This window comes from Vitis vinifera, chromosome 19 (assembly GCF_030704535.1).
Source record: "Vitis vinifera cultivar Pinot Noir 40024 chromosome 19, ASM3070453v1".
Lineage (NCBI taxonomy): Eukaryota > Viridiplantae > Streptophyta > Magnoliopsida > Vitales > Vitaceae > Vitis > Vitis vinifera.
This window is the reverse complement of record NC_081823.1, coordinates 19,673,120-19,689,366: the sequence shown is the minus strand read 5'-3', so window position 1 is coordinate 19,689,366 and position 16,247 is coordinate 19,673,120. Positions and strand designations below refer to the sequence as shown.

Sequence of the window (16,247 nt, the reverse complement as noted above, 5' to 3'; positions counted from 1 at the left end):
TTATAATGGTTCTTAACAATGTTTTAAAAGGTGCGGTCTTGAAGCACTTTCCCTAAATGAGGTGAATCATAAGCAGCAAGGCGGAATAAGATGTAAGTCTCAACTTAAAAATAATAATAATAATAATAATAATTCTTAAAATAAAAAATACTAATAAAATCACATCAAAATTAAATAATAAGAAATCAATGCAATGTATAATAATCAAATTAATTATGTCATTTTCAATAACTTCTAATTTAGGGTTAATTGGTACTCAACTAAGCCCTTATTCTTTTGAAAAGTTTAACACTAATCTTGGATGCAAAAAAAAAAGCTTATAAAACTATACCAAAACCCTATAAAAAGCATAAATTACTATAACCAATGTCGAGACTTAAACCTCTTAACAAATATATACAAAAAGCCAATAAAGACCCTAAACCCATTATAACTTTTTGAATATTTGAGGCTTAAGCCTTAATTACCCTCTATTGAGGCTATAGTCTCAAGGCTAATTGCATAGCCTTGCCTTTAAACCATTGATTCTTAAGTGATGGACATGCATTCATAAAAATTGGGCCCCTTTACCTCAAGCACTATTGGGGCTTATTTGAAATAATTACTCTAAAAAAAACAAAAACAAAAATAAATAAATAAATAAATAGATAAATATATAAATAAACATATGCCAAACTTGCAACCTTGAATCTTTGAGACATCAAAACTTGTACATTTGGGAAAAAAAAAATGTAAAGAATGGAAGCAAAATGGCATGAGAATAACAACTAGAATGATGAAGAATATGAAAATATGTGCCAAGTAAGAGAATTGAAAGAAGCTTGATCTTTTCTATGTTGCCCTTTTATATGCCTTAGTCTTTTCTTCCACATAGGGATCTACTTCTCACTAAAAATTGTGTCAAAATTACCTAAGTGAAACCTCTAAAAGGATAAGAGATCGTAGCCCCAAAGTTGTTGTAAAGTTAAACAAAATACACTATAAAAAGTGCTTAGCACTTTTAGAGTGAAAAAAAAAATGCGGGGAAATCTAGATTACTTCTTTCCTTGACCCTGAATCTTGTACGGTGCATGCAATCTATTCTTGGGCTTCACTAGATATAATCATAGTTGAAAACATGGCAATAAAAAACCATAAAAACTTAGATTTAGAGGGAATAAGGGTCATACCTATGATATGGATGTTCTTAGATTGATTCCAATCCAATGAAGTAAACTATGGGTGTTGTAGATCTTGTATACCTAAAGATCTTTCACCCGATCACTCCTTTCAAGGATCTCTAACACAAGAGAATGGTGGTCTTCTCTAGAAGGAGGCTAGGGTTTTCTTTTTTGGAGTTTGGAAGATATTATTAAACCTCTAAGTGGGTTTATATAAGCTTCCCTATGGGCTTAAGTGACTTGAGTCTAACTTGCGTTTGGGTTACTCAATCCAACCAACTTGGGTTAACATTGTAATAAAAAAACAAAAAAGATAAAAACAAACCTCGTTTTAAAGAGCTTGGAGTAACACCTTGGAGGGTAAAGTGACCTTTTAAGGTCCTTAATACCTAGTACCTTGGGATAATGTTGGGAACCTCAGATTACTTCGTTCCCTAACCCTAGATCTTGTAGGGTGCATGCTATCTATCATAGGCTTCTTTAAATTTATTTTAGTGGAAAACTATGGCTTTAAAAACTAAAACAAATATAGATCTAGAGTTAGAAAAGTTTATACCTACGATTGAAATGTTCTCAAATTGATTTCCATCTGATGAAGACTATGAAACCATGGTGGTCATCGTAGAACTCGTCTACCCAATGATTTTCCACCCGATCTCTCTCTCCATGGGTCTTAGCATGAGATTAAAGTGGGCTTCTCCTTTATAGGGTGACTAGGGTTCCTCTTTATGAAAGACACTAGTGAAAATGGCAAAAGCCTTAACCTTAAACTCGTAAGGGGGTTTATATAGGGCTCATTAGGGGCTTAAGTGACTTGAGCCCAAATTGGGCTTAGGTCACCTAATCTAACCCATTTGGGTCTTAATTAATTAATTAGCTATAATGGGCTCTAATTAATTAAGAAACCTAACTCACCAATTCAAAAATACAATTCATAAGATCTAATACAACCTTATTTTTTTTATAAATTACATACCCAAATGTTAGGATAGAACCCTCAAAAGCACGACATGATGTAACATATTTGAAATTCATTATTTATTTAATGTTATTGTAGTTTAACTTTCATCTATCCTTATTTCATTCATTGTACTTTATGAGAATTCTCACCTAAAATATTTTGTATTCTACATGCCTTGGGTGCATTAGGAGTTACACAGAAAATTCAAGTCATGGTTTCCTTGCAAGTAGATGACTTGTTCACAATCGGTTCATGAACTTAGGCAATCTATTATAGGTTATGGTGCACTACCTTCTAATTGGAGGGATAGCTAGTCTTGGTGATTAAGATGAGTTTCCCATGGTGATTACACTAGTGTGTATGGTTACACATTTGATAGGACCTATGGTGAGCCATGACGTAAGGTTATTAAGTAGTCATGACTTCACCAAACCACTTCGTTGTGTTTTCTCTCAACCTTGAGAGAATATTGAGCTTGTTTTGAAGTTAGTAGTGGTTTTGACCTATGGGTGAGATCTTAAAGTAATCATATATTCCCTATGTATTGGGTTATTGTTGATCGAAGCTAGTAGCAATAGGTATTTTTAATAAAAACACCATTGTATCTTATGGGATTGAGACAAAGTGTCCTTTTGGGTGATTTCTAAGGAGGTGTGTTCATGTAAATTATGGTCATAGTAGTTCCTTAAGTGGAACTTGACATAATTGTGAACAAGAGCTATTGGTCTTCAACTTGCTATAAGTTGACACCAATATTTGGCCTCAAAACTTGCTAAAAGAAGCTCCTATATAGCTGTCATAACTCAAAAACTTTTAAGCCCAACAAATGGCCCCGAAAATGAGCCTAAACAAGCAAAAGAAATTGGACCCATTTGCAATCTCGTAATAGCATGCTCTTTTTATAGCTTGCTTCAAATGACTATATCTCTCTCTCATTTCAACTCCAAATAGTGAACCATTTGTGGCGTTGGATTCATGACTTCCTAAGCTTAAAAATCATATGTAGCTTGCCCTAAGAAACTTATAAGAGGAAGCCCCAATTTTGAGTCAAAGTGAATGTTGCTATGTAGCCATGGATCTCAAAAATAAATAAAATTCTTATTCTTCATTTTCCTTATATTCAATCAAAGAAAGGATTCATCCTTTCTTCCATAGCCATTAAAATCCTTGAATCTTCATAGATGATGCTCTAATAAAGATCCAATCTTTATTGACATCATTGAGGAATTCTTCTCTTGTACCCTCCATAGATGATAAAAAATTTAACTTTACAACATAAAATTAAATCTTATGCCCCTATAATGGAACTTACATCCTAATCTATGGAAAATATTAAAACTTTACAAGAGAATTTGAAAACCTATACTTCTTCAAAGCCATTGGTAACTTTAACACAAACTCAATATTCTCTCAAAGTTGAGAGACAACATATGAAGTAGCTTGGTAAGGTAATGACTACTTGATAACCTTAAGTCATGACTCATCATAGGTCTTGTCCAATGTGTAACCATACACCTAGTGCACTCACAATGGGAAACCCATCCCGATAGCTAAGATTAGCCATGCCTCTAATTAGGAAGTAATGTACTACAACCTCTAATATATTGCCTAGACCCACAAACTGATTGTGAACAAGTCATCTATGTGAGAAACCCATGACTTGAATTTTTTGTACAACTTCTAATGCATCCAAGTCACGTACACTACGAAAGATGCAGACAAGAATGTTCATAAAGTGTAATGCATGGAATAAGGATAGATAAAAGTGAAACTGGAATATCATTAAATAATGAATTCCAAATTTTATTACATAATGTCATGTTTTTAAGGGCTCTATCCTAACACTAACAAGGTAGTGTCATCACCTATCAAGATTACCTCTCCAATCTTTGAGTTATAGATCCCATTTATCATGTGATCAATTGACATACTCTTGCTCTAAGGAGCATATGCCAAATTTCCACTAAAGAAAATGCTATGACCATAGTCATCTAGATCACATGTCCTTTGGATCACCCAAAGGGACACATTGTCTCAAACTCATGTGATATTATCGTGCCTCTATTGAGAATACTTGTTGTCACCAGTCTCCGTCAACAACGACCCAATCCATAAGGATATATGACCTTCTTAGGGTTTAACCCATAGGTCAAAGCCTCATATTGACTTTGGCTCAAGCTCAATATCCTCTTAATGTTGAGAGTCCATGCAGTATAGTAGCTTAGTAAATCATGACAATTGATAACCTTACATCATGATTCGTCATAGGTCTTGTTCAGTGTGCATCACATACACTAGTACACTCAAAATGGGAAACTCATCCCAATGGCCAAGAAAAATCATCCCTCCAATTATAAGGTAGTGCACTACAATCTCTACTGGATTGGCCAAATTCATGAACTAACTATGGACAACTTATCTATTTACAAGGAACCCATGATTTGCATCATTTGTGCAACTACTAATGCACCCAATTCATGTACAATGTGAGAGATAAGGATTGAAGTCTTACTTTTACGGGCTTAGTCCCAACAACATTGACCAAGGGAAAATCAATTTCCCTATGAATGGGGATTGTGCACTTAAGAAGCGAGCTCCAATTGCATACTTGAATCGTCCAATCTTCCTTATGTCCTTGAAAGGGTAATTTAGACAGCCCACCAAAGGTACACATTTAAAATGCACCTTGCCAGATGCGCCATCCAAATTGTTTGCTCCAAGTGCACAAATTAGACCACACTTTCAATTTATGCATTTGATATTGCACCATTTAGGTGTAAAATCTTACCTTTACTAAAGAACCAATCTTCATTTGTTTTGAAGGATGACATGACTCAAATATAACAAAAAAGAAATACATACATGGTTTTTATCAAGAGTATGTGGTTGAGCAATCTTAGAAAGTAGAAGATTTCTGTAAAACAAAACATTGACAGTAGACAAAAACACGGAAAGTAAAAAATACCATGTATATATATATATATATATATCTGTGTGTGTGTGTTTAAAAAAAGAAAGCAAAAAAAACAAAACATTCTTACTACTGTCACAAAAATTAATGTTTGCAGATGAACTCATGGTAGCTTGTGGGTTAAGGCTTTTGGTCAATAGATAACAGGATATACCAGTTAGAATTAGGTTTCATAGCCATCATACCCCCCCAAAAAAACATAATCTCACTATAGTGAAGCGTGCTTACAATGTTGAATTAAACAATTGGAAAATGAAAGAAAATGAAACAACAAAAGTAAAATAAGCACAACTAAAGATAACAAAAATAAATGAAGAATGGGTGAAATACACCAATAGAGATATAAAAATAACAAATGTATACCAAAAAAGATACCTCTATCACCGTTAATGCAAAAGTTCCTTGGCAATAACGCCAATTTCTTGGTTTGTTTGGCTTTCTAGTTTAAAACAAAATCCAAAATGAATTTTAACAACAAAGTTTTAAACGAACAAAACTTTAAACCAAAATAGTTGTTGTCACTCTTAATTCTTGAACCAAAAAAAGAAAAAAGAATTAACAATTGTATAGAGGTTAGGTTGTCTCCATAAGGTACTTAGGATTAATAGTACTGGGGGCAAGAGTTTTAGGTGTGAATACAAAGGGAAGAAACATATTTTAGGTCATTTTTTGGGAAAGGTAGGAAACCTAGAAACTAAAAAGAAAGCAAACACAAGCTTTTGGAAAGAAAAGTCATTGGAATGCCCTCTCTCAAGCTGAACTCACACAACTAGTCCCAATTCAGTGGTTACGGCCTTTGGATCAGCCATACCCCAATAATAGGGCACCAATTGACAAGAGAATCAATCACCTCAACAAAGGCTCAACTTAGTCTAACTACTCCTTTTGGTCCTTGCAATTAGATGAGTTTATTCTCATTTCAAAAAGCCAAAGTCTAATTTATTAGACTCGTGACCATGGTAATTGAGAAAATAAAGGCTAATCTTAAATGAGAAAAAACACCCAAGAGGGGGGGGGGGGGGGGGGGGGGGGGTGAATTGGGTTTTTCAAAAACTTTTTCAACACAACAAATTCAAGCACAATAGAAGCAAATATAATGAGATAGAGTTAGAGAATTTAAACTCAAGTTTTATAGTGGTTCGACACTTCCTTGCCTACATCCATTCTCCTCAAGCTCCTAACCAAGTGAGGGTTCCACTAACTTGAAGCTTCAACCAAGCTTCTAATCTCTTTTACACTTGGATTCCGGCTCCAACGGAATCTTACACAATCTCTTCAAGATTTAACTCACTTAAAGGCTTTAACACTCAATTTACAAGAATGATCTTCTCTCAACCTATCTCAATAATGGCTCAAATACAACTCAAAGCTAGGATGACTCACAAGGGTGCACTAAAAAAATATGCAAGTGAAGATTTTAATGCACCAAGAAAGAAATGAGAGCTTTTAAGACAAGAACAAGTGGGTAGATAATTAAATGCAAGTGTTCTCTATATCATAAATGAAGTGGAACTCTCAATTTTATAGGCTTCTAACCTTAGGAGCCAAGAAAAACAAAAAGCAGCCTCAATTGGTCGAGTTGGGGGTTGACCGGTTCACTAGTCGTTGGAGCATTTAATGCTTTGGCAGGTTATCGTTGCTTCAACCAGACCTTGATCGGACCTCGACTAGAGGTCGATCGGGAAAGAGGATACCTCGACCAGGAAGGGAAGGCTACTGGATGAGAAAGAGTGTTTTTAGCACTCCTCGACAGGACCTTGACTAGGTAAAGGGAACTGATCGACCGATACCCTGGCTGGTTGAGCCGGTTGGCCTAGTGCCTCGACCGGTTCAACCTTTGGCCCTAAAAACCTTTTTTTTTTTATGTTCTTTTCTTTTCTAACACTTAAGTAAGGTCTTTAGGTAAATTAATATGCCAATTTTGAAATGTTTTGCCTAAAGTACATTTGATAAAACTCGGGTTTTTATGAAATTGTAACTTTAAAGAATAAACCGAGTTTTCCAAAGATGCATGAAATGATATGTAAAACCTAAGTGCACCCATGCATTCATCTTACATCTATTTCCTATGATTAAAGGTCTTCCAAATGTCTTGATCTTGTATCCATTAGGTCCTTTGATGAATTTCCAAATTAATACTTGAGATTCTTTACCATTCAAACCAATTAGTAACTTTACCATGATTTGTTATCATTAAAACTTGATTATGAGAACCCTTGGGCTAACAATTTCATATAAAAAATATCAGCATAAAAAGATAAACAAATTTGCGAAAACAGAATATCAAAATATTTAGAATTTTTGGCATTAAAATTTTCTAATAAATAGAGTGTGGAAATTGTCATAAAATAACTTCGATACCAACAATGGGAGGTGTTTTGGTACATATGAGTTGTGGATTGTGTGATGATAGCCTCACTCCACTTTGTATCTGAATGTTCACGATGTGTAGAGATCTCTCTTTGGAATACTTATACCTTAATTGGGCTAGCTCACTCTCTATGCTCCAATTAGGCAATGCCTACATGATAAATCAACATGATGCTTGAAAGAAATTTTATGTCTAGGCTTAATATGATAAAAGTATCTAGAAGGTGGGTAACTAGGTAGTCTTTAAATTAAACCCCAAATTAATATTTTATTTAGGTTTGTCCCTTTATATTAATTCTTTAAAGAAAGCAAAAATCTCATGCAAATATAAATAAAATTAATCACATAAATCAATACAAGATATGACGTGAAAAAACCACCTACCAACCTATTAGGTGTAAAAAATCAAGTAGTCTCTCAACCACTAAAAAATCCACTAAATATGAGAAAATAACACATAGTTTTACCTAATTGAATGCACCTACTCCTTATAGTCTTTTACCGTCAACACCTGCACCCCTTTTCCACATTCTCGATGCAACACTCCCTTATGCTTCTTAGTGGATCCTTTGAAACTCTTATCAAAATTTTGCGATGAGATCTCTGACCATTGTTATGACTAGAAGTTATTCTAAAAAAAAGCTTGAAAGTTTGAGAGTTAAAAGATCAAGCTTTTGATGAATGGCTATGCATTTTGTTTTTCATACTTCAACAAAAGTTTTGGAATATAATCGTGATGAGATCTCTAACTTTAAATTTTGTTGAAACATTTTTGTGAGAAGAATTCATTTTTAATATTATACCTCTCAAGTTGAAGATTGTAAGATTTTTGTATCTTGATTTTTGACTCACCTAAGATTTATTTTTTGACAACTTATAAAATTCATGTTTTAAAACTATTTTTTTTAGAGGTTCATAGGGTTATCGAGATCATTTTTTTCCCTCATACTTGATTCTCAAAATTCTCATTCTCGTATTTGAGTTTTGAAAACCTTATCCCTGAAGCTTGAACAATTAAACAAGCTTAATGTTTGAACTCTTTTAGAGGAAGATCATATCATTTGAAGCAGAAAGTCCGTGCCTTTGAGGAGTTCAGGGTGGGTGGCTTCACTAAAATGCGAATCGGGAAGTTTCATGGTTTTTCATCCAGGAAAAATTGCAGGAGCATCATCATCCACAGATGGTAGGAAAAGGACTTCATATCGTCACTGTTCCCTGATGAGGTTCCAATACGCTTCTTCCTCAGTTGAATTACAACACATTAATTCATCCTTAAAATGTTTGGATTATACAAGCACTAGAAACAAGATGGCTGGCATGCCATGGTGGTTGGAACACAGTGCAAACCTAATGCAAAATCATGAGCAACCATTTTGTGACCAGAATACATGATTGATACAGATGAAAAAGACTTTCATACTCACAGAGGACAACTGGAGAACTTATTTCTGGCTCTTCCTTTTCCACAAGTCCCCAAACATTTTAATGCCAGAACCCTTCCTCTTTCCACTTCCAAAACCATCATCAAAATCATCAGCCAGAACAGGTGAGCCCACAAAACCAGCATACCCACCTGCAGATGACTCAAATACCCCGCCAAAGTGTTTATCCATTGACCCACACCTCTCTGAAATCCTTCTGCCATTCATCTCCACTCCCCCAGCCAAAACAGCTGCTGCAGCATCTGCTGCTTTCCTCCATTGCTCAGTTTGCACTCTCAGTTTTTTCATCTCTGCTTCCAATGCCTCCTTCACTCCTTCCACAGCTTCCAATTTCTCCTTCAATTGAGCTTCATTAGCTTTATTTGCTTTCAGGTCTTCTCCCAGTTGGCTCAGCCTCAGAGCCATCTCTTCCTCCTTTGTTCGGACCAACACAATCTCTGACGCTGCTTCATTTAACTGCTTTTTCAGGCCCTCAATTTCTTGACAAGACCCCTCTAATTCCTTTTCCTTTTCCTCTAACTTTGCTTTCAGTAAATTAATCTCATCATTCTTCATAGCCAACTCTTCAAATGACACTTTCTCTGGTTCCAGAATTGCTGGTGGCTCAGTTGAGATGTCAGTTGGTTTGGATCTTTTATCCTCTTGATCAGACAGTTGACTGAGATCAACCTTGGCCTCAACTGCCACTTTTTCCACTGGAACTTCAAAGACATCAGTTTCCTGCTGGTTGTCATCTGGAGCTTCATCAGGATGACTGCTGTCTATTTTGTTTGATTTGTAAGCTTCTGTTGGAGAATGTTTCTCTTGGATTTCCATAGCATCATGAGTGATTGGCATGTTAGCTTTCTTCTCCAATTCTTCTTGAGCTTCTTTCTTTGCTGCTTCAGCAGAAGCTAACTGAAATTTCAGGTTCTTTAGCTCTTCTAGAGCTTGCCCAAGTTGAGATTCTAAATCTGCAATGCGGGTACCGAGTTTCTTCTGATTTACGGAATCAGATTGAGCACCTCTTGGGGATCGACGGTCTCCTACCTTGGGGCTCCGATCGGTAATAGGACGATGATGTAGAGGATCAGAATCAGAGCTTGATGTTCGAAGCTGAAGTGATCCTCGGGGAGACTGCCTTTGAGGCATTTCTGATCCCCTATTCATCATTTAAAAATGTTTCTGTAAAACTGATCCACTATATTTGTGAAAAAACCCACCATCGAAGACATTGAAGATTACTCAAAAGAAAATGGCCATGAATGGATTGAAGTGACAAAAAATTGAAAGTGTCATGTTGGCATGGAAGATGATACAGATATATCTTATGTTTCTGACAGTTTTTCAACACATCATAATTGTAGTACTTATATCTATTCAGTAATTAGACAACAATTACCAGTTCTATTTCATGCGTAGCTAACCACACACACAAAACAACTTCCTAAAGAACAAGTCATCTTCATGATGTGCTTAGTGTAACTAGGGATGTATAGTATGTGAAAGTGTATGACATGCACTATAGTTTCCCAATGAACTGCACTCCCATTTAAATAAGATAACCAAATTCATCAATTTGGTTCAAGAACATTTTCATTATCTACTGCAATAACAGCAACTTGTACAATATTTACAAACGACAAAAGGGGAATTCTGCATCATCTACATGCAGAGACACAAATTACTGCAGCTAGGTACTCCATGATCACACATGTAAATCATAAAATAAGATGACATTTGGGAAAACTTAATATACTTAATGACTTAAGATGACTTTAAGTTAAATTATGCTCAAAATGTTAACTTAAAACTTATTATTTAATTTTTATTCTAGGTAGTAAGGTCGTTTGATAAAACAACAAGCTTTTTTTTTTTTTTTTATAAATTATTAAATTAATATACTTGCTAAGAAAAAAAGGAAAGAAACATGAATAATTAAGGCAAATGATAGCCGAGACTTAGAAAAAGTTATTTATTTTAACTTATTACTTTTAAGTTATTTTTAATTTTAAGTTGAGATATTAAATTATTTTATCAAACATGCTTAAGGGTTCTTTGTTTCATTTTTTAACTCTTAAAGCAAGTTGCTTTAAGATTTAAGATAAAAGTAAAAAAATTGATTGTTCCATTAAGACAAAATTGCCTTAGAAAAAGTGATAAGTTAAAAAATAAAAATCTTTAAAAAGACTTAAAAGTCTTAAACAAATTACTTTAAGATTTAAGTCAAAAAATAAAGAAAACAAACAATTTAATACTTAATACTATTTAAGACTTAAATTAAGGTCTATTTAGATTTAAGACAACTAAAAAAAAAGGAAATGCCACCTTAGTTTTGAAGCAAATTGCTTTAAGACAAGTTAAGAAAAACCCACAACAACAACAATAAATAAACAACTTAATACTTAACATTATTAAGTATTGAAGTCTATTTATATTTAAGACAAAAACAAATGTCACCTTAATATACTTAATGACTTAAATTAAGTTATTAATTGCATTTACAAAATACCCTCTAAGTGCACTATGTTGCTCCAAAAGGCAGAAAGCTATTTGCACCTTGATATATCAGCTCATCAGTATATATAGGTACAAAACACTAAAGCCACAAATGTGACAGAACCAAAAGGCAGACCTGCCAAGTATTTTTGATAAACTAAAACCATATCAGAACTTCATTGTCACATGTCAACTGTCAAGCCACAAGCAATAACTGAAATTTAAGATTTGTGATAATATCACATTTTGTTAAAGTCCAAAGTCATATGAAACTACCACACTACCTTGAAGTGCATCAAGATAATAGGAAAATAATATAAAGAAAGACGATTAATGTACACAGCCGATTAAGAGATTAGCAGGTTGTGGGCTGTCTGAATGCAATGCATGCAGTTATGAAAAAAATGCAGAATCAGATGCTCAGCTTAATTGGGAAACAACACCCTTCCCCAGCAATTGGCTGGTGAATCCATATGGACCCCACCTATCAACTCGGCCAAAAAAGTATCTAGGGTCCATCATTATAATGTTTCTGTCCATTTTGATCAGATTATTTCTGTGCACTTTGATCAGACTAAGAGGTAACCAACACACAAAATGGTTTCAGGTTTCAAGTAGTTCAAAAAGAATATGATCTGTAGAACCAGAGAATGGACTAACAGTTGACTCGAAAGCAAAGCAACACAAAACAGAACATTGATAGGAACCTGTATTACTAAAATGATGTCCCTAACCTTGTCCTCGGCATTTGTTCCTCTTGAATACAATTGGTTGAACAAAAGTAGTTAAAAGGAGGTAAATCGTCAATCGCTTGTAATCTGCAAAATTGAAGATGTGATGAAAATGAAATATACATACATACATACACACACACACACACACACACACATATATATATGCAATTTGGAAATAAAAAACCATTTAAATTTGCTACCAAAATAAGGATACAAATGAAGGAGCAAAATGCTCATGACATAGAGATCTCAATACATGGAAAAAAGTAGAAATTAAATTCTTTATGTTCATATGTAGGAAGATAATCCGTTGGAGCAAATGGCTCCTGGAGTAACTAATGGTTTCACTGTACAATCATAATAAAAGAACCACTATGCAGCATGAAGGAGCACATTTATCATTTGATCAAAATCCAGAGCAGGCCAATTCCTAGCATTAAGTAATGTTTCTGACTTTCCACAATAAGCATTTCCGCTATTTCAAGCAAGAAATACTTCTAATATGTTTATCTAAGACTTCCTAATGAGTGATTCATTCAGACTAAACCTTTTGCTGCTAATGGTTATAAGGTTTTTTTCCCCTAATGTTTCATAATTTTAGACAATGCATAATTGAATGCTCTGTGTGCTTGAGGACATTTCCAATCACAAATGTTAATAAATATTGCAAAAAAACAAAAACAATGTACAAGTATGTTGTGGTTATAGCTAACTTATTGCAAAACTATCTAGTCCCCAGGGAGCAGGGGCACCAGTTTGAAACCAAAATTCAAGTGGAAGTGAATGTGTAGAGTCAAAGGCAAACTTAATGTTGCTATTAGGAATAGCACATGAATAATAACAAAACATCCCTCTCATTAACTGATAGTTATTATCCTTTATCAACTGAGATGTTGTGACTGCCTTCAACAACAAAAGGAGAAGACAAATAAAAATAAATAAAAAAATAAAAAAACAATAAAACCAGTAAATGGTTAAACAATGTTTTCATAAATTAGTCTGGACTTGCCTTACATATCTCTTAGGTACCCGAAAACATTGCACCAGATCAACATGGAAAAATGGATTGAGCCTCATCAATCAATTTCTCATTTGGCAGTTCAACAGTATTAAGTACCAACAAACAAAAATAAAATAATGAGGCTATCATAACATTGTGAATTAGAGGCATTAAGTCAATACCATCTCATCCTATTAGGAAGGGAAAGTAGGATATGGTCATGTATGAAAAGTATGAAAAGGATTAAAATTTGATTATTAGAAAAACAAAATTGTTCTTTTTTCTAGCTCTTCATATGTTATTGTCTATTTGAACTCCACTTATTTATCATATTATCTATATTTACAAATGAAAGTTGTCCTCTTTCTCTTACAATTCTCCATTTCATATGAGGAAAATCAATGATTGCATAAACAATAACCAGTAAGGTCAATCTGAAAGAAAAAGATACAAAAAGAAATATATAAACAAAAATATATTGGTTTCCTTAACTAATCTGTTAGAGCCTTTTTTTTTTTCGCAGACAACCATATATTTTAACTGGGACAATTATCTTTACAGGGATGCAGTAACATGACTAGTTAAGAAACCATCTAAGTGAAAATCAACCATAAAAGATGAAAAGAATACAATCCTTTCCACAATTACTCACAAAGAATAACTTGAAAGCCCCTGTTTAATTTTCCTAATTCATAAATTAGATGCCTGTCTCTCATATCATCATGTAGTCTAATAATATTTAGTTGATGATATGCACATGATTTGTAAGAAGGGTTGGTGCTGATGGTTTCTGTCTTGTGTTGATATGAAATGAAAACCCAATCACTTTCACCACATGAGAATACAATTAAAGAAAATCAAGCGATTCATAGGAGTGGATCGAGACATACAATGCAGCTATTTTAAAAATTTTATTACCACTATACCAATAGTTTAGCTAGTTTGGATATCAAATGGAACTGTTCAAGACATAAACCAGCAGGAACCACTGAAACAAGGTAGGTCTGGTGCCAACCAACAGATTGATTGGCCTCTTAGATGGTTGGGATGTGATAAACTCAGACCATGATTCAATTTTTTGAACACCCTGCCATCATCCTCAGGTAACTAAACTAAGTTTAAACAATTGATCTTGGAGGCCGATCACAAGGCTGCCGGTGTTTATTTATTTTTCTATTTATTTTCTTTTTCTCCTGATATTGTTCAAAGCATATCAACAGTGCTTTCAAAACACCTATTAAATTCCATATCCATATGGAGCTTACTTTTGCAGATACATACTGTTCCTTGGAAGGGCAACACTGAGGCCCTCGGTCCCATCTATTTTTCTTCTATCTCCCCATGGATTGTTTGTAACACTAGGTACAGAGTCGACTGGGAGCCCACATATCCTTACATACATTACATATATACATATATATGGCATATCAATGATAGTGGGTGATAAACCCATAAGATATAGGACCACCACAGGGAAGTTCCACTTGCCCACTGAAAAATAAATAAAAATAAAATAGACCTACCTAAAAAGACGATACAAGCTAAGTAAAAAGACACTCTTTTCACACAACCCACATATTCTCAACCTGCTCTCATACTAAAGGCCGCTCTGAGCCCCACTTATCATAATGGAATTTAAATCTGAAATAAAGAAATGCAGTCACTTCATTTGCAAGAGCAGTTCAGTCCTTCCATTCAACATTTTCATTTTTTTTTGAAGTAACAACAAAAGTGTGGAACCATGTCAAAACAAAAAATATTTTCGGTAATCATCATACAAAACTGAATCTAAACATATAAAACTACTGCTTGGTACCAAAACAAAGGACCAAGCACACTTTTGCTTGTGACAAAAACCTGTTTGAAAGTTTGAAAATTTGAAAATTTGAAGCAGGGCAGTAGACATACATGTGTTGTCTACCAATAATACAAAAACAAAGAAGCAGATCTTTAATTTCTGACATGAAAAAGTCATGGAAACAGCTAAGTTGAACCAACCCCACCAAAACTCATGTACCCTCTTTTTCTTTCTAAATTCTGAAACAGCACTATATATATGCAGGTTAGTTGAAGAGAAAAGGCAAGAAAAGACAAGGAAAATTCATATGTTTAGGGTTAGAATGGCGTGGTAATTATAATATTGCAACTTTTTGCCTCTTTTTTCCCTTCTTTCTCTACATCCAAACAGATTTAAAAAAAAATTATATTTCAACCCCTCCTAAGAACTTGTGTTTCCATGAAGAAGAAAGACTAATGCGAAGAAGAAGAAGAACAACAAGAACAAGACTCAAACTGGACCGCCTTTTGTCAAAAAGAACCCAAAAAAGGGGGGGAAAGAAGGAAAGGAGAAAGCAAGTGTTAAGCAAGAGAATGAATCTCACCATGAAAAATGTGTACATGTCAGCTGCTAGTGAGGGATCTGAGTGAGAAAATCTTCAACCCAAACAACTCCATGAGAGACCCATTGAGAGAAAATCAGAGAAAACTGAATAGATGAAAGACACACAACACCCACTTGAAGGAAGATGAAAGGTATTGAGGTGAAGCGCGTGGCTTCGTACTTAAAAGTTTACAGGCCTTTTTGAAACACTGGGCTGAGCGGTAAGACCCCACAACATAAAGACATCTCAAATATCGTATCTCCACAGGAGGAGAGAGAAAAGGAGGGTTAATTTGAAGTTTGAAAGTTGAAAAACGTTGAATTGAAAGAGAGTATAAGGAGGAAGAGGACAAGAGGGTGATTTTGAAAAAGGATTCTCGGAAATCCAACTTGCATCGGCTCCATTAACTTTGTCCTTTTGTTTTCCCTCGTTTCTATCACTTTCCCCTTAGCTGGATTACCTTTTTTTTGTTTTAGTCAGAGTGGTTATATTTTGAATAAATTTTAATTTGGAGGTTTTGGAGCGTTTGCTTCTGATTCTGTCCATTTGCCCCCATCAAAACTCTTCTTCTCACTAGTTCATAACCGTCCACAGCTCCTCCACCGTTTTCTATTGTTTTTTCCTTTTTGATCATTTCATAATCCATGTTTTAGCATCGATCTGTAACTAGACGGAAGTCAAGAATAAATGAGCTATTTGTTATAGGGAGAATTGTGTTTTTGGGATTAATAATTAAGATAAGTTCCTTCA

At 34.5% G+C, this 16,247-nt stretch overlaps 1 protein-coding gene across 1 annotated transcript; it reads right to left on the bottom strand.

Moving 5' to 3' along the window:
• Nucleotides 1-8,704: 8,704 nt before the first annotated feature.
• LOC100242892 (interactor of constitutive active ROPs 4) lies at nt 8,705-15,798 on the bottom strand. The gene is made up of 3 exons (XM_010646516.3): nt 15,498-15,798; nt 12,117-12,200; nt 8,705-10,045 (listed from the first exon to the last, which is right to left on the bottom strand). Exons 2-3 carry the CDS (start codon nt 12,128-12,130, stop codon nt 8,905-8,907), a joined length of 1,155 nt encoding a protein of 384 aa, XP_010644818.1. The 5' UTR covers nt 12,131-12,200; nt 15,498-15,798; the 3' UTR covers nt 8,705-8,904.
• Nucleotides 15,799-16,247: the final 449 nt, after the last annotated feature.